We start from the raw sequence: 19,734 nt of genomic DNA on the forward strand, positions 1-19,734 counted from the left end.
GAAGGAATAAGCATAGCTCCCAACTGTCCCTGATTTCGAGGGACTGTCCCTGATCTGGAGCAATGTCCCTCTGTCCCTCTTTCCTCCTCATATGTCCCTCATTTTGGTCTGATCTATATAGATGTATATTAAATGCCCTTTTTTCTATCAAAAAGTGTTTTCCAGCACTAAACCTTTCATCTGATTTCTAAATTGCTGCATTTGTAAATTCTAAAAGCCAATATAAAGGAAAAGTGGTGGTAAATAAAGCACTTGTGGGTTAAACCAATCTTTTATTTTTTGTACAATTCTCCTTGAATTGAGAAGGGGCGTGTCCTATGTCTGCATACTTTTGCTGGTAGGTGTCCCTCATTCCCATCTCAAAAAGTTGGGAGGTATGAATAAGGAGTGCATAAACAAACCAAAGAGTATAGAGGAAGACAGTAATATAGTAGAATTAACATATGTCTAAACCCAGGAAGAAGCATTTTAATTATTGCATCTTACCTGTCTTTAGATGTGGTGGCTGTTCGTTTTCTTTTCTCAGGTTCGGTGCATTTTCTGCAAGTACAGAGATATATGCTGATCCTGATAGAAAGACAGGGTTGATTTACTAAGACTGAAATTGTGGTGCAGCTCTGCACAGAAACCAATCAGCTTCCAGGTTTTTTTTGTCAAAGCTTAAAGTGTTACTAAACCCAGGACCCTGCATTCACTGTATCTGGTCTCCCACAGTACATAGAATATGGAAATGCATTAAATTTGTAAATATAAGCTGCTAAATTCCTTTTCTCATCAGCAGTATATAGCAGTCTTGTGATTTCTGGTTAAAGCTTGTAGGAGGAGTTTTCATTCTCCTCTGACTGTCCTATGAGGCTGCAGGACCCCTGACCCTCTGGACAGTGCTGACTTGCCCTGTGCGATCACAGGCACCCTCCCAAAAAAAAAAAGAAGACTAACAATACACACCAAACTGAGCATGTGCAGAGTGCCTCCAAGGCTCTGTATTAGGAGATTGATTGGGGACCATGGAAGAAGGTGAGGATCAGAGAAGACAGGATCAAACCGCCTCTTTACAAAATGCGCAGTATTAACAGTGAGTATAACAATCATGCTTTACTGCATATACAGACTGATTTTACTGTTGTGGGTTTAGTAACACTTTAACCACTTCCATACCGTAGGCCGTCATATGAGGTCCTGGGCTTTGAGTGGAGATATCTGAATGATGCCTGCAGCTGCAAGCATCACTCAGATATCTTTTTTTTTCTGCAGTCAATTCCCTGCTTAGTAAAAGCCCTCATAGCAGCTAAACAGGGCCCCCCCCCCCTCCCGCCGCCCTCCGGTGCTTCTCCCGACTCGCCCATTCCATCGGCGAGCTGGAGAATGAATCGCCCAGTGACAGAAGTTTACCATAGAGCTGGCCGTGGAGCATGACGTCATTTCCGGTGTAGCCAGATGTAAACACTGACATTTTTTTTTTTTTTTTTTTGCTGGGTAGCTAAGATCATTTTTTTATTCTTATCCCAGCCTAGAGGAGAGATATGGGGACTTATAGACCCCAGATCTCTGCGTAAAGAGGACCTGTCATGCCTTATTCCTCAAGATATGTTTACATTCCTTGTAATAGGAATAAGAGTGATCAAAAAAATTAAAAAATTAAAGGGAAAGTGTTAAAAATAAAAGCAAACGAATACTTAGGTCACACCCACATATGTAAACAACGTTCAAACCACACATGTGAGGTATCGCCATGAATGTTAGAGCGAGATAAATAATTCTAGTACAAGACCACCTCTGTAAATCTAAACTGATAACCTGTTAAAAAAAAAATGAAAATCGTAGCCTATGGGGATTTTTAAGTACTGAAGCCCGAAGTTGGGCTAACTTTAGTGTTTTGTTTTCTTTTTTAAATTCATGAAAGTGTTTTTTTCCCAAAAAAAAAAAAAACGCGTTTGAAAAATTGCTGTGCAAATATCGTGTGATATAAAAAATTACAACGACCGCCAATTTATTCCCTAGAGCCTATAATGCTTGGGGTTTCTGAGTAATTATCTAGCAAAAAAAGATGATTTACATGGAGGAGAGGAATGCCAAAATTGGTAGGTTAATTGAACAAGCTGAAGTGAGAAGCTGATTGGCTACCATGCATTGCTTCACCAGATTTTGCACTCTCCAGTTTTGGTAAATCAACCCCACAGTGCCCTTGTGACTTCCTATGTACTGACCTGAAATTTAAAACAATGTTATCAGTCTTCTCCCTCCTCCTATGTGTGGAGATGAGGAGAGGGGGAGACAACGCTGCTCCTCCATAGATACAGTACGGATAACAGGTGTTGTCACTCTAGGGCAGTGATGGCGAACCTTGGCACCCCAGATTTTAAGAAACTACATTTCCCATGATGCTCAACTACACTGCAGAGTGCATGAGCATCATGGGAAATGTAGTTCCAAAACACCTGGGGTGCCAAGGTTCGCCATCACTGCTCTAGGGCAAGAAGTGTTTTTTACTGGCAGAATCACTAGGTGAAATAAAAGGGGAAAACTAAATCAACCACCACATTCAAGGACTGATATGTTGCAATATATTACATTTTTGGCTTCAGGTTTAGAGATACAGTAAAGTAGTTAAAATTACGGCTGAATTTCATGTATGGCAATTTTTTACATAGTTACATTGGTCCTGATTGGAGCAATGTCGGTGTGTTCTATACGTGCAATACCTGCAGGATCCTCCTCGAAAGTGGAATCACTGAAGAAGGCACCCCAACTATGGGGATTGCTGCTATATTTAGATTCTCATGCCAAACAGCTGCCCTCAGCACACCACAGGAGCTCACTTGCTCAGCATGGGAACCATCCAGAGAACACTTTCCTTTTTTTCAATAAATACTTCTCCATCTCAATCAGAGAACACTTTGCATTCAGTGAGAAAAGGCAAAGTGTTCTCTAAATGGCATCCAATAGAAGTAAGTGACCTTCACAGGGCAGCAGGGCAGTCCCTTGGCACAGGACCTGGAAGCTAGTGGAGATCACCATAGTAGCGTTGTCCAACTTCCAGGGAAATCCCACAGGTATGGCACAAGCCTACTTGTATTAGTCCAAGTTACATCAACGTAGCTGTATAAAAACTGCAATGCCTGGAATTTACCGTTAAGAAAAGGGGGAGGCTTTGATTGAAAGATCATTGTACAGACAACCATCAGTACATGTAATTGAGCATGAAACTTTTGCACAGCTGGCATCATAAGTTGACACCAGAGGTGACAATAAGGGGCAATAAATGGTATGGTAGCAATATGTGTAAATAAAAGTTTTGGTCTATGCCTAGTGGGTTGGATATGCAAGAATGAAATACATGAAAGTCCACATTTTTAATAACTAGAGATTCCCACAAGAGATTAAGAAAAATAAAATAAAGAGAACCCTTTATATATACAATTATTACTCTTTCTTGTTTCATTGATGGACAAAAGGAGAAAGCAAGTTTACTTGTCATCTTTTTGTAGGAAAATATCATTCCTCATTAAGCCAACCCCCTTTTAAAATACCCTGTGTTCTAATCATTTGCTGTTTGCATATAAACCTACCTTTTGATGCTGTTCTACATTCTAAAACATCAACTTCTTGTCATTTCTGTAAAGCCATTCTGTACTGCAATGGCTAAAATACATGTAATTCATTTTAGGTGTCCAACTCCTGGGTGTGATGGCTCTGGGCATATAACAGGAAACTATGCTTCCCATAGAAGGTAGGTAGACACTGGCTTTCATCAGTTCTAGAAACTAAAAGGTCTAGTTAAATTAAAGTCTAGACTTTGGCATTTTTTCATGTTGAAAAGAGATTTTCGAGATATAAGAAATACATTATATTGTCAAAAGTATTGGGATGTCTGCCTTTACATACAGATGAACTTTAATGGCATCCCGGTTTTAGTCCGTAGGGTTCAATATTGAGTTGGTCCACCATTTGGAGCTATAACAGCTTTAACTCTTCTGGGAAGGCTGTCCACAAGGTTTAGGAGTGTGTCTATGGGAATGCTTGACCATTCATTCCAGAAGCGCATTTGTGAGGTCAGGCACTGATGTTTGACAAGAAGGCCTGACTCGCAGTCTCTGCTCTGATTCATGCCAAAGGTGTTCTATCGGATTGAGGTCAGGACTCTGTACAGGCCAGTCAAGTTCCTCCACCCCAACTCACTCATCCATGTATTTATGGACCTTGCTTTGTGCACTGGTGCGCAGTCATGTTGGAACTGGAAGGGGCCATCTCCAAACTGTTCCCACAAAGTTAGGAGCATGAATGTGTCCAAAATGTCTTGGTATGCTGACACCTTAAGAGTTCCCTCCACTGGAACTAAGGGCCCAAGCCCAACCCCTGAAAAACAACCCCAAACCATAATCCCCCTCTCCACCAAATAATTTAGACATGCGCTTCTGGAAGAATGGTCAAATATTCCCATAAACTCCTAAACCTTGTGGACAGCCTTCCCAGAAGAGTGGAAGCTGTTATACCTGCAAATGTTGCGCCAACTCAAATTTGAACCCTACGGTCTAAGACTGGAATGCCATTAAAGTTTATGTGCAAGTAAAGGCAGGTGTCCCAATACTTTTGACAATATATTTTATATAAACATTTATGTGGAGTGTACTTATTACAGCATTAAAAAAGGCATATTTACAGTATATCATCATTCCCTTATAGAACTAAAGAATATAGAGTTTACTGCTACTTTAAGGATTTATGGGTAAACGTAGGGCGATAAGTAAATTTTGCCCTGTGGCCAACTGTGCTTTCCAATAACCATCCAAACTATTTGGAGCAAGGATATAATCTATGTTAAACCATTTGTATAGTCTGTATACAAATCTTCTGAGCTTGTTAGCTCTTGTCAGTCTAATGCCCCGTACACATGATCGGATTTTCCGACAACAAATGTTGGATGTGAGCTTGTTGGCGGAAAATCCGACTGTGTGTATGCTCCATCGAACATTTGTTGTCGGACTTTCTGCCAACAAATGTTGGCTAGCAGGTTCTCAAATTTTCCGCCAAAAAATGTTTGTTGTCGGACTTTCCGATCGTGTGTACACAAGTCCGTCGGGCAAAAGTCCACGCATGCTCGGAATCGAGTACGAGCCAGAGATATAACTAGCGCTAGTAGTGGAGATATCATGTACATCTTGTGCGTCACTACGTTTGTAATTATTGGCCAACATTTGTGTGACTGTGTGTATGCAAGCCAACATCCTTCAAACAAAATTCCACGGTTTTGTTGTCGGAAAGTCCGATCGTGTGTATGGGGCATAAGATTACACACAATAATAGGTGCTTTTTACATGATAGGATAGGTAAGCTTAGAATTGTATTTCTCTCTAATCTCCAAACAGCCTGCAATAATTTATTAAAGAGCTGCTTGGAGTAGACCTGTGTGGAAGCTGAGATTATGGTTGCTTTTATAGTATTGCATATAAAAGTTGTCAATGTCGAGATCATTAGACAATGTAATAATGACTTCCACACAGTGATCAATAAATAAAGATCGGTCCAGACAACCACGATCTATAGGCTGAACTGCAATATCAGACCACCTCCTGCTAGGAACGTAAATACATTAAAATAAATAAAGCTGGAGTAGAAGTGGAGCTGCTTTCCAAAGAAATGAAACTCCAGGCAGATAGAAAAGTCAGAAATTAACTCTTTGGTGACCAGATGTCATTAATACTAGATGTCCAGGCCAAGCTTAGCAGCATTAACACTCACTTTATGATTGATTTTCCCACTTAAATCATTTTTATTTTTTTAAGGGCTTTGCTTTATTAAAGAACCCGTCCCTGTTTGTTTGTTTTTAATGGCTGAGAAAGTAAATATATAAATACAATATATATATATATATATATATATATATACTGTATGTTATATACATTCACACACACACATTAATTTGGTAGTTCTTTATGTTCTTAATACTGTCATTGTAGCTGACAATTACAGTATTAAATAAATGCACCCTGCCACGTTCAGGCTGCAGTGGCAACCACAGTGTCATTGGCAGATTGAAGGCTTAGTTCATCAATGATGCTTTAATCCTGCATGAAGTGACTATGTCAATCCTGACATAGTGATCACATGATCAATTACCACTCTGATTAGTACCTGCTTGTTAGTGGGGTCCTGAGCTGTCGGTGACAGCTAGCTTTGAGCGCTAACCACTGTGCAATGTGATGGCTAGCCATCAAGGTAAGAACATTTCTTATGTACTGTTTATTCAGTACAGGGCAACAGTAATATAGGAATAGTGGTCTTAAAGGACTTAATGCAGTTTGGTAATTATTAATAAAGTATTAAAAATGTATATTCACAGGAGGGGGGATGGGTGAATAGCAGGATGATGATTTCATTTTCTCCATGGAAAAATTAAATATCAGTAACAAGACTTTTGCATAGTATTTTTTATTTCTATAGTCTCATAAATTAGCCCAAGATTGTTCAAGCCATTGGGCTATCTTTATGAAAAATGCAACAGTACAGAAAAGTAACGGTGTCTGTAGAAGCCAATTAGGTTTTGTCTTTCATTCCCAAACATGCAATGGAAATAAAACAAAGATACTGATTGGTTTCATAGAGGTAACAGCTATATTCTTCTTCAATCTAATATCCTTGTGTTAATTTCATTGCAGAAATCCACTTGGTATGAAACTAACCTGTTAATTTCATAGCAAATGGAGCACTAGGTCCTCAAATAAAGCGCATTGATTCTTTGGGCCTCCCAGGGCCAGATTTCCATCATTCACCCCCAAAGGTACAAGGCTGCTGTGCCCAATAGTAGAAACATATAGACATAGATGAGTTATGACAGAAAGAGACCAAGTGGTCTATAAAGTCTGCCCCATTTATTTTTAACTTTTTTGCCCCAGCATAGATCTATGTCTGTCCCAAGCATGTTTAAATCCATGTACTGTTGACTAGTTACTACCCCTGCTAAAAGTCTATTCCAAGTACCAACTATTCTTTTGGTAAAATACCAAATTTGTAAAGGTTAGATTTGAACTTTACACCTGCTAGTTTGAGATAAATAGCCCCGGTTTCTACTATCTAGTATCTGGCCCTGATATAGTGCCTTGAAAAGGTATTCATACCCCTTGAAATTTTCCACATTTTGTCATGTTACAACCAAAAATGTAAACATATTTTATTGGGATTTTATGTGATAGACCAACACAAAGTGGCACATAATTGTGAAGTGGAAGGAAAATGATAAATGGTTTTCAACATTTTTTTACAAATACATATCTTAAAAGTGTGACATGCATTTGTATTCAGCCCCCTTTACTCTGATACCCCTAACTGAAATCTAGTGGAACCAATTGCCAACAGAAGTCACCTAATTAGTAAACAGAGTCCACCTGTGTGTAATTGAATCTCAGCATAAATACAGCTGTTCTGTGAAGCCCTCATAGGTTAGTTAGAGAGCCTTAGTTAACAAACAGCATTGTGAAGGCCAAGGAACACACTAAACAGGTTAGGGATAAAGTTGTGGAGAAGTTTAATGCAAGGTTAGGTTATAAAAAAATATCCCAAACTTTGAACATCTCACAGAGCACTGTTCAATCTATCATTCGAAAATGGAAAGAGTATGGCGCAAGTGCAAACCTACCAAGACATGACTGTCCACCTAAACGGACAGGCTGCGCAATGAAAGCATCAATCAGAGAAGCAGCCAAGAGACCCATGGTAACTCTAGAGGAGCTGAAGAGATCTACAGCTCAAGTGGAAGAATCTGTCCACAGGACAACTATTAGTCGTACACTCCACAAAAGCCATTGTTGAAAAAAGCCATAAGAAGTCCTGTTTGCAGCTTACGAGAAGCCATGTGGGAGACACAGCAAACATGTGGAAGAAGGTGCTCTGGTCGGATGAGACCAAAATTTAACTATTTGACCTAAAAGGAAAATGCTATGTGTGGTGGAAAACTAACACTGCATATCACCCTGAACACACCATCCCCACCGTGAAACATGGTGGTGGCAGCATCATGTTGTGGAGATGCTTTTCTTCAGTAGGGAGAGGGAAGCTGGTCAGAGTTGATGGGAAGATGGATGGAGCCAAATACAGGACAATCTTACAGGAAAACCTATTAGAGTCTGCAAAAGACTTGAGACTGGGGTGGAGATTTACCTTCCAGCAGGACAATGACCTTAAACATACAGCCAGAGCTACAATGGAATGGTTTAGATCAAAGCATATTCATGTGTTAGAATGGCCCGTCAAAGTCCAGACCTAAAGCCCAGTTGAGAATCTGTGGCAAGACTTGAAAATTGCTGTTCACAGATGCTCTCCATCCAATATGACAGAGTTTCAGCTATCTTGCAAAGAAGAATGGGCAAAAAATTCACTCTTTAGCTGTTCAAAGCTGGTAGAGACATCCCAAAAAAGAAAAATTGTGGTTCTACAAAGTATTGACTCAGGGGCTGAATACAAATGCATGCCACACTTTTTACTTTTATTTGTAAAAAATGTTGAAAACCATGTATCATTTTCCTTCCACTTCACAATTATGTGCCACTTTGTGTTGGTCTATCACATAAAATCCCAATGAAATACATTTTTGATTGTAACATGACAAAATGTGGAAAAATTGTTAAGGGGTATAAATACTTTTTCAAGGCACTACACCTTCTCTGCCCAAGCTTCAGCAGGGATTCACCACAGGCTGCCTCTTTCGTAGTGAAAATGAATGGGGGAGTGTGGTTGAGGATACTTGCATTGAGCAGGAAAGAGGAAGGAGAAGATGTGCTGTGCATGCCACAGGTTACTTTCATACTGACTGGTCCTCTTTATATTTTCTTTAAACATATTCACTGCATATCAATTTGAAATAAGGCTTCTTACTGTGTATAAAAGTAAATGCCTAACGTTGAACTCCAGGGAAAAGAAGATTCAACCTTACAGTGGGCCCCCCGTCAACACTACAAGGGTTAACTGACTGTTCTGCCAAGGAGATAATGAATAAGGTGATATGATTACCTTATTTCTCGCTCCCTCAGTAGTTGACTTTCTCCTCCGCTGTTCGGCCCTCTAGAATGTGGATGGGCCCTCGGTGTCCTCCCGTATAATGTTTAGTACTGCCAGTTCTGCAATGTACGCAATGACATTGCAGCGGTCGGGAAAGGAAAGAGGCTTCGGCCTCCTCTCACATGAAAAGGAGAAAGTCTAAGTGAATGAGGAATCAGGTAAGTACAGTATATGGCCTTATTCACCCTTTGTTAGGCAGAATGAGCACCCTTGCAGTAACCTGGGGAGGGGGATCCACAGTGAGGGTAAATCATTTTTTTTCCGTGAGGTTCCAGCTTTAAAAATAGGAATCAGACTGCTTAGATATGCATCTCGTTGAACTCAAAATAAATTTTGGGTCCATTTATAAAAAAAAAAATGGTTAGTCATTTGTCCAATGAATCTGAAAATATAACTGTTCTATGTGAATTAGGCAAAAACAAATGTTCTATAGACAGTATGGCCACTAAATAGAGATGATAAACACTAGAAATAAATATTTTTTATCAATAAACTAAAAATAGTTTTAAACATTGATGAAAACACAGTAAAAAGTAATTATATACATTATTAGAATCTATTTTTTTTTTTTTAACAAAGAAAGAATCATATACACTATATTGTCAAAAGTATTAGGCCGCCCACCTTTACCATGCCATGAATTTTACTGGCATCCCAGTCTTAGTCCGTAGGGTTCGATATACTTTGCACCTATAACCAATTCAAATCTTCTAGGAAGGCTGTTTAGAAGTGTGTCTATGGGAATGTTTTGATCATTCTTCCAGAACCACATTTGTGAGGTCAGGCACTGATGTTTCTCACAGTCTCCGCTCTAATTCATCCCAAAGGTGTTCTATCGGTCAGGACTGTGTGTAGGCCAATCAAGTTCCTCCACCGCAAACTCACTCATCCATGTATTTATGGACCTTGCTTTGTGCACTGGTGCGCAGTCATGTTGGAACAGGAAGGGGCCACCCCCAAACTGTTCCCACAAAGTTAGGAGCATGAAATTTTCCAAAATGTCTTGGTATGCTGACGCCTTAAGAGTTCCCTTCACTAAAACTAAGGGGCAAAGCCCAACCTTTGAAAAACCACCCCACACCATAATCCCCCCTCCACCATATAACTTTGACCAGTGCACAAAGCAAGGTCCATAAAGACATAAATGAACGAGTTTGGAGTGAAGGAACTTGATTGACCTGCACAGAGTCTTGACCTAAACCTGATAAAACACCTTTGGGATGAATTAGAGTGGAGACTGCGAGCCAGGCCTTCTCGTCCAACATCGGTGCCTGACCTCACAAATGCGCTTCTGGAAGAATGGTCAGACATTCCCATAGACACACTTCTAAACCTTGTGGATAGCCTTCCCAGAAGAGTTGAAGCTGTTATACCTGAAAAGGGTGGGCCAACTCAATATTGAACCCTACGGACTAAGACTGGGATGCCATTAAAGTTCATGTGCGTGTAAAGGCAGGCGTCCTAATATAATAATAATAAATATGGATTTTCCTTCAAAGTAAAATTTTAAAGTTCAGGTTTAGTCAAAAAACATTTTTTTTTTCACTACAACTTTAGGTATATTACTTTCCTGCAATGTCCGGCGATGTGCAGGCTTCTGGATTCTGTTGAAATCTTCATGACAGGACTGCTCTGTCCTCTTCCTGCTTCTGAACTTCTGTCGCTGTGGGGGTTACCAGCTTCAGTCTGAGCTAATGATAATCTGATGGGGACACCCCTCTCCTGCCTTCTCCTCTATTGAGAAAAGTTCTTACACTGCTTACACTGCCTGTAACATGATCTGTGAATGGAGGAGTGAATTCTGTGACTGATCAGACTCTCTCCCATTCACAGATCATTTTACAGGCAGTGTAAGCAGTAAAAGAACTTTTCTCAATGGAGGAGGGACATGTCTATGTCAGATCATCTTTAGTACAGCTAAGTCTGGAGACCCGTAGCTGTTACACCCCACAGCATCGGAATTTCAGCAGCAGGAAGAGAACAAAGCAGCCTTGCAGTGAAAATTTCTTCAGAATCTAACAACCTTCACGTCAACCTTACCCTACTTTATAACAGGTAAGTAATATAACTAAAGTTGTAGAGTAAAAAGTAAAAAAATGCAGCCGAACTTCAGCTTTAAAAGATTATTGGGTTGATTTACTAAAGGCAGTTTTTCCAGAGCTTAGTAAATTAAGTAAAGCTTCACTTTGCAAAGAATACCCAATCACGTGCAAGGAAAATTTAAAAAGCAGCATTTTTACTTGCACATGATTGGATGATAAAAGTCAGCAAAGCATCTGCTTATTTACTAAGCCCTGGAGCAACTGTACTTGCAGAGTGCAACTGAACTTTGCAAAGTGCACAATCTATTTAAATCAACCCCAATGTGAAAACAAAGAAGAAAACAATTCAGTTGATGAAGTAAAATAATGGAGTAACCACAAACTAATAAGAACATCTGTCTTGAGCCTACGTGCATATCTGTGTTTTCAAAAACTTGCTGGAAAAAAAAGCAAGAACACACACGCAGCAGATAAATGTGTGACCACATGGCTAAGAGACCACAGACAGGTGTTGGGCGGGCATATCTGCACTTACAGTAGTTCAGAATGTTCAGACAATATCCCATTTGACAACAAGCATTTTTTTCAGACTGGAGAGAGCTGAGTGGAGAATTCAGCGATACAGGTAAAAGTACACAAATAAGGTAAAAATTACATAGAGGAAATAATATTTGAATGCTGCTACATTTATTCTTACAAATATTTATTGAAAGGTGGAATTTCCCTTTAATGACTCTTTAGTGAATATTTGTACCTACCCCAGCCTTTCAGGTTGCCCAAGAGCAAAGAAAAGTGGAATTAAGATAGCACAAAGCAAAGAAGACAAAGAAGACCAAGAGCCAATCAGGTCAGTTCGGGTGAAAGGTCACTGTACAGTGATCATTGGAAGATGTTACATTGGAAATGTACAAGATATTTGTGAAACTTTGGATTTGACCCATATGGAAAGTGTAGGCAGGCAACACTGTAGAAAAAGACAATATATAGCATACTTTAAAAAACTGTGCTATAAAACAGTACTTAGGGATCAATGGATCGCAATATGTGAATGCTGTATGTAAACACTGGAATTGATTTACTTAAGGAACAGAGACTGTTCACACAACAAAGTAAATGTTTACTGAGCTTTGTAAATGAAAGCGGAGTTCCACCCAAAAGTGGAACTTCCGCTCATTTGTCACCTACCCCCCCTCCAGTGCCACATTTGGCACCTTTCAGGGGGAGCAGACACCTGACAGGTCTTTGACAAGTATCCTGTTCGCACCTCCGGGAGCCACAGCTGCGGCTGTCGACGTCACCACTCGGCTCCCTCCTCCTTCCCCGGCCACCGGGCCAGTAGGAGAGAGGAGCGGAGACTCGGGCATGCGCAGTAGGGTTCTCGGCGTTAAGCCGTAAGGCTACACTGCCAGGCTCCCTTACCCGCAATGGTGGCGGTAGCACCCGACAGCTGATGGTCGGCTGATGGTGCCGACATCGCTGGACTCCAGGACAGGTAGGTGTCCTATTGTTAAAAGCCAGCAGCTGCAGTATGTGTAGCTGCTGGCTTTTAATTTTTCAGCGGTGAGCAGACCTCCACTTTAAGTGAAGTTGTGTTAGTTCCTAGGTACACTGCTCATTTAACCCTGGTTCTAGGGGCTCCAGCCTTTAGCCCCAACTGGGGGAACAGAGGGTACTAACTCTGATCGTTGCTTTGTTGAAGAGCTACAGCCTCTGGTAGAATCTTAACACCTGACGTTTCTGGGAGTCGCGAATGCCTATGTAGCTCTCTTTTGGGGGGGTTTAAGAATTGACCCTCCACAACAGGATATTTCGCTAAACCTGTAGGTAAATAAATCAGAACCTTTGCTAAGTAGAAGAGTGAGTTTGATAATGAAGTTGGCAGTGCCTCCATCCAAGACAAGGCCTCTGTGAACAGAGGGAATTCCTTTCTTGGAAAATGAATGAGTAATCTAATCAAAGTATACAATAGCAAAAGGCAGTGCAGCGCTTCACAGTAAATAATAAATGTCCATTTATATACAATGAATGAATAAACAAAGTTCAAATAGTGACTGTGTGACATGACCAGAGAATCTTCTCTTATGTTCAGAAGATCTGTTGCAATAGTAATTGTAGTGTGCCAAACCACTCACCAGAAAACAGACATAATCCAGCATTGAGATATACACACTTATACCAATAGTGTTACAAGGTGCTCTTCCATCATAATTTTCCTCCACCAATCTAAACACTCACCAGATGGCAAATCATGACAAGCCTTGAACTGCTATTATAAAGTGTGGTGACATCATGTTCAGGTATGGAGATGGCTTGATGGACTCCAAATGGGGACAGACGCTGTGCAAAAAATCTCACTCATTGGGGGCCCAAATGATGCTCATATTGTGTAGTAATTTTGTTAATTGATAGGCAGATCCCTTGAGAATGTGCACAAAACACGTCGGAAGGGGCCTACGTGCTGATGTCATTGCCGCCATGTACTTGTGATAGCACTTACAAACCATCTTTGTAAGTTCTGCTTGGCCATGTTTGTTTGTATGCTGCAGCAATATATGTGCTTTTAACTTAAACAACATTACTACATTACTACATTACTACACTATATGAGCATCATATGCATATATGAGCGCACAGCACATCTAACATACCCAGAAGCATTTGGAATCCTAAAGAGTTTTCTGTGTCCATTGATTTTAGCAAAGCGATGATCCAAACCAATGCCAGCTGGAAAGGTAAGTATGAACAGTCCTCTTTTACAGGCGCCCTTCTTTAGAAAACTTTTTTTTTTAATCAGTGACAGAGCACTTTAACTACTTGCTGTCCCAGGCAATTTAAAATTTTTCAAACACGTTAAAATCTAAATCTTGTGCTAGAAAATTACTTAGAACCCCCATATGTGTGGTACAGTTGCTATTTACATATGCATTCGGGACCTACGTGTGCATTTGCATGTATGTGCAAGGAGGGGGCAATTTTTCACTAAGTTTCTTTTTTTTTCTTTTACCTTTATTGTAATAACAAGGGATAGCCCCCAATGTGATAGTTTTGGGCAGTGACAGCTACTTTTTATGGAGACATCAGGGGTCAATTACACTCCCAATGTCTTCCCTGCCCTCCAGAGCAGCTGATTATGCACAGATAGTGCTTGATCAGCTGTTTCCCTGGCTTTACCAGCCAGGGATGAACAGTTCTGAACTTGGAAGTGATAAAATCATCGTCTCGAGGGGCAATATGTACCAAATCTGCTGGGATTGTCCCCAGATTAGGGGGTATTGTAATAGGGTGTTTTTCTTGCTCCGTCGACTATTGGGTAAAGTAGTAAGTCAACAGCCCCAATATGCCCTATTGAATGAAGCTATCCCTGGTAGCCCCTGCAGCGCACAGAGACTGGCTTCTTTTATTTTCCTAGCAACCACATGCACAATTGCTGGAGCCTGGAAGAAGCAATCCGTTTCCTTTACCCTTACCAAACATAAAATCTTGAGAAAAATTGAGAAACTGGTGAGTGTACTGCTTAATAAGGCTAACGTAATACTAAACCATCCGTTTTTTTTCATTTGAAAATAACAGACATGGTATACTCACCTCCTCTGTGCAGTGGTTTTGCACAAAGCAGCCCAGATCCTCCTTGTCTCGGGTCCCTCGCGGGAAACTTCTGTCCCCTCTCCCCTGCCGAGTGCCCCCACAGCAAGCAGCTTGCTATGGGGGCACCAAGCCAAGCTGCACCTTTTGACTTTACAACCACTTTAAACAACTTCAAAAGACATGGCCACCCTGGATTGAGTATATGCATATCCAACTTGAGGAATGAATATGGTCTTCACTCTTTGGCCTCAGGGAACCCTACGTCTACTGTCTCTCTCTCCTTTCTTTTTCACTCTTTTTTCCTTTTTTCTCTCTGGCTCCTTTGGTAAATCCTGAGACCATTTCTCTTGCTTTTTTTATTTTAATCATATGATTTGTATGAAAGTTTCTCTGGAAAAGGCAGAAAAAGCAGTTTGCTTGATTCTCTTATTTGGCACGTTCTAAATATATTGCTGTATGACTCTCATCTCATGAATTTGTAGCCATGTTATCATGCATAATGTTTTCCTTTTCTTTATGTGCCATTATTTACTGTGCTGTCAGATGATCTGTATGCACCTTCTTGGGCCTGTGACTATGCCTTTTGCTAATACTGCCCTACGTTGCTGTATTATTTTCTTTTCATGTTCTGTAAAACCTAATAAACATATTGAATGCTAAAATCATTGTTACTTCCAGGGTCATTCATCACAGAGGAGAGTGGGGAATTAATGTTTTTTCCATTTCTTTTGTGTGAAGGGATCCTGGCTGTTTACCATGATTTCAGGCTCCCCAGAGGAAACGGAGAGTCTGGAATCACCAAGGGTGACAGCGGGGGTGGGTTAGGTGGCCCTTCTCTGTACTGTAAAAGTGATCAGGTAGCTATAGAGACACCCAGATCACTTTCACAAGACAGTGGAACACCATCTGTAAAAAAAAACTCTACCAAGACCATGGCTGCAACTGCAGTCATGATCTTGGTATGACCACTTGAGAGCAGGACATTTTTATATGTACGCCGGTTAATGTATAAAAAATTTTTTTTAGTTTTGGATAGAGTAGGGAATGGACCATTTACTTTCTGTTCCATAGACACAATAGGGAGTAAGTGGGAATCTCTCCAAAATAAAGGAAATCCCGTCTTAGACAGCTGTCACTGGTTTGTTGACAACTCAAAATTTCCCTCAATTTCAATGCCAGAGATATTGACCATAAGGACAAATATGGGGGTGAATCTCTCTAGCAGATACAGTGACAACATTGTAAAGCCAACAGAGGTTCTAACCCCTCATCAAAGCTTTGGCTTTGGATCATTTTTGACTAATGTGATCAACATCATGTTTTTTTTCACTCACAATTGGATATTTAAAATAAACACGGGTTCAATGTTTTTTCTATCATTCACCTTGCAATGTGAACAGCCTCTGCTGCTTTAAAAAAAATAAACAAACCCCAAAGCTCCCATGTTGCAGGTCTGCTGGCTTTATGTTCAGCCTTGGCCCTTCTAGAATGCAATGGGGTTAATTTACTAAAGTAGTGAAGAATTTTTACTTTACATGTTCATTTATCTTAGTAAATAAGGTGAAGTTGTCTAATAGCCCGCCTAATGGCTGCATTCAGTTTATATTTTTCACCTCTGCACTTGCTTGACTCTTAAAATAAAAGGCAACTTTATCTGTGATTTCAGATCAATTAGGAACATTTCTCTCAGCATTAAAATAGCTTTTAGCACCTACAAAACAGACATCAAGCTGAGGTCCCAGCTGTCTTTGATAATTGCTAATATTGTCGGCTAAGGTTCCTCAGCCTTTCGTGTGTTTGAAATCTTACCTATCTTAATATCATCTAAACACCCAACAGATAATATTATACTAGAACAACATTTTTTCAAATATTAGTGCTGTACGTAAGTAGAGAATTTACTATTTTGATGTTATTCAATGAAGAGATCTTTTTCTTAAAGTATAACTAAAGGCAAAACTTTTTTTACTTTTTGACAGAGTGTTGAAGAATTAGTACATGTATTTATTTATTTTTCTTGCTAGCGGTTTTGCAGTAGCACGTTGGAGCAGAAGCTGCGGTCACATCTCACACTGATTATTGCTGATTTATTAATGAATGTATTTATTTACTTGTTTTGAGTATGTATCACATATAGCACGGCAGCCTTGATCTCAATTTCCATTTTTTTTTTTTTTTTTTGCTGTCTGTGCCCTCATTAGGTATTTTCACCCTCTTCTTTTGTATTATTTACCATTATCACCAAAAGTGAAAGTTAAAGAAAATCCAGAATTTTGGGCTGTCCCCAGAATAGGAATAGTAGGGAAATCTTTCAATAGGGACACTAGTTCTGCTGACCCTGGTGACAACAAGGGATTCCTTTGCTTAGGAGGGATTTCTTTTGAGTTCCTGTTTTGGCTATGGGGCAGGAACTTAAACAAAATCTCCCTAATGTGACATAGATGGCAGAAAAAACTGACAGGGTAATAACCTTCACTTACTTTATCAAAAAGTCGTTATTTCTATTTTAAGACTTGGTTCACTCTATTGTGAATTGGATGCGGGTTTCTCCACATCCAATTCGCATAGCAGGAGATTTCAGGTCCGAATTCAACAAAAAATTTGGGCTGAAATCGAATGGAAACAGTGAATGGAGACACACCGGACTCCTGCTGTGAGCCACTGCGTTCTCCAGTGTGAACCCAGCCTTAAGCAGAGCTGTAGGCTGCTATAAAATACACAAATGTCTGCAGATCTGTAATCTCTAATGCATCATTAAATGTATTTTTAATGCAAACAGACCAATTACATAAATTTTACCTGGTATCAGTGTCTTGCAGTCCTCTGTATGGCATAGCAGAGTGGGAGAGAAAAAAGTGTCACAAGGAGGCAATTAGTTAGTTCATTTACCATTCTGCCCCCCCCCCCCCCCACCATCACCTTGTAGGGAGTAATATGAATGAAAAAAGCACTCTGTATAAATGGCCAGGGAATTCTGGAGATTGTAGACTCTTATATCTAATCCAAATCCTTTCCAAACTAACTTGGAGCTTGCCTGAAAGTATGATAAAGTATGTCAATGAAAGAAAATTAGAAAATGAATTTATCTACTTGTGATTACTAGATGCCCAGTCCCTGGCTGTGATGGGCAAGGTCATGTGACGGGGAAGTATGCATCACATCGCAGTGCATCTGGATGTCCACTGGCTGCCAAGAGGCAAAAAGATGGCTATATGAATGGCTCACAGTTCTCTTGGAAATCTGGAAAAACTGAAGGAATGTCCTGTCCCACTCCTGGATGTGATGGTTCCGGACACATTAGTGGGAGTTTTCTTACACATCGGAGGTAAGTTGCTTGTTTCTTGGAAACCAGCTGTAGAGTTCAACAGCCTCATGTGTTGACATCAGATTTGTTATTGGCAAAATGCTCAGAAATTATTGAGTGCTCCTATATATGCATTTGCTAAAAAGGAGGATCTATAAGAATTGTTAGATGTTAGATATCTAATTCGAAATATAAATATCATACAATCTGCCTTTATCCAGATTGGTTCCCTACATGAGAATTGATCTCTCCAGTCCCCAAATATCAGCTACCAAATATTATCAACATTAAAATATGATGTAATTGTTATGGTGGAATTAAAAAATAAGGTACTGCATTTGTATAAAAAAATCTTACAGAATGTTTCCTCATCCAAGCAAAATAGTTTTTTCCTAAATACTGATTTAAACCTTCAAATTCTTCACCTTGAACCTACAAGAAAATGTAAGGATCAAATATATGAGGGGTCTTCAAAAAGTTTCCACACTTTTTTATATTTAATAGAGTTAAAAAAAGTGTGGAAACTTTGAAGAACCCTCGTATATTAACAATTTAACACAGAAATGATATCTTTACAAAATATGAAATACATCTAATAAAATAAATATTTTTAATTACATTTTTTTAAAAATATTAAGATCTTGTAAATTTTATTTTAGTTTATCGGGATGTCCAAGAGCCACATCAGCAATGAAGAAGGCCAGATTATCAGGGGAAGAAATGATGACTATAAAGCAAAGAGCAACCAATGGTATTGTTTATTGTTAAGATAATGTCATAAAGCTAGTGTCTCATAATAAATGTATTCTCCGCTGTATTAAAAGAGATGTATGGGATTTTTTTTTTTTTTTCACAATCATACTTACCTAAGTGGATGCAGGATTGGTCCCCCACTGGCTCTAATACTGAGAACCAAGCGATCTAACACCGCCGATCGCTCTGTTCTCAGGGCTCAGTGAGCAGAGAGCTGGTTACTGTCACTGGAGTGCTGGGCTGTGGAGGGGGTGGGAGCGGCCGACTCAGACTTTCTGGGTATTGTGGGCTAGTGGGAGAATTTGTTTTTTTTTTTTTTTTTTCAATGCACAATGTATTTTCCTGTCTGATGTTTTAACAAAGCAAATGTGTTATTTTTACTTGCTTTTTTATAGTCAAATGATTTTTTCCAAGCAACTACTGAATGATACTGAAGTTTTAAAGAGAGAACAGCTGTATTAAAGAGAGAACAGAGCTCTTTTTAGCAAGGAATATGAAATAGCTTATAGGCATTAGGTAGTAATAAGTATAAAAGTAAACAACAATACAATATATTCACCTCTGCACTCAGACATCATGTACTTTTATGACAGCATTTTTTATTCTTATTGCCATTGGTTTTGTCTTGTACCATACTGATTTAATCCTCCAAATTATTCACCATGAATCTACAAGAAAATGTAAGGATCACATATACGAGGCTTCTTCAAAAAGTTTCCACACTTTTTTATATTTAATAGAGTTAAAAAAAGTGTTGGAAAATACACTAGTCCATCTAGTTCAAACAATAAAAAAAAAAACACAAACACACAAATAGAAAACCTCCATAAACACAGTTCTATACCCACAGCTGATCCAGAGGAAAGCAAACCCCCCCCCAACAAAACCACAATCCAATTTGCTCCAGTGGGGTGGAAATCTTTTCTGATCCTTGATGAGACAATCGGATATATTTTGTGCATTTAAGGATGTATCCAGCTCTTTTTTGAAACAATCTAC

General features: G+C 39.6%; 1 protein-coding gene across 21 annotated transcripts in view; it reads left to right on the forward strand.

Moving 5' to 3' along the window:
- The window catches only part of MYT1L (myelin transcription factor 1 like), a 716,654-nt gene that overhangs the window by 679,286 nt on the left and 17,634 nt on the right, over positions 1-19,734 (forward strand). For 15 of the 21 annotated variants that reach the window (XM_073625450.1, XM_073625442.1, XM_073625431.1 and 12 more), the window contains 5 exons: positions 3,668-3,730; positions 11,683-11,718; positions 11,857-11,940; positions 17,782-18,003; positions 18,642-18,733. In XM_073625450.1, the coding sequence (XP_073481551.1) occupies positions 3,668-3,730; positions 11,683-11,718; positions 11,857-11,940; positions 17,782-18,003; positions 18,642-18,733 (497 nt within the window). The remainder of the gene's footprint in view (positions 1-3,667; positions 3,731-11,682; positions 11,719-11,856; positions 11,941-17,781; positions 18,004-18,641; positions 18,734-19,734) is intronic. The other 6 variants (XM_073625438.1, XM_073625443.1, XM_073625439.1 and 3 more) reach the window with 3 other exon arrangements.

Source organism: Aquarana catesbeiana, linkage group LG04 (genome assembly GCF_042186555.1).
Source record: "Aquarana catesbeiana isolate 2022-GZ linkage group LG04, ASM4218655v1, whole genome shotgun sequence".
Classification (NCBI taxonomy): Eukaryota; Metazoa; Chordata; class Amphibia; order Anura; family Ranidae; genus Aquarana; species Aquarana catesbeiana.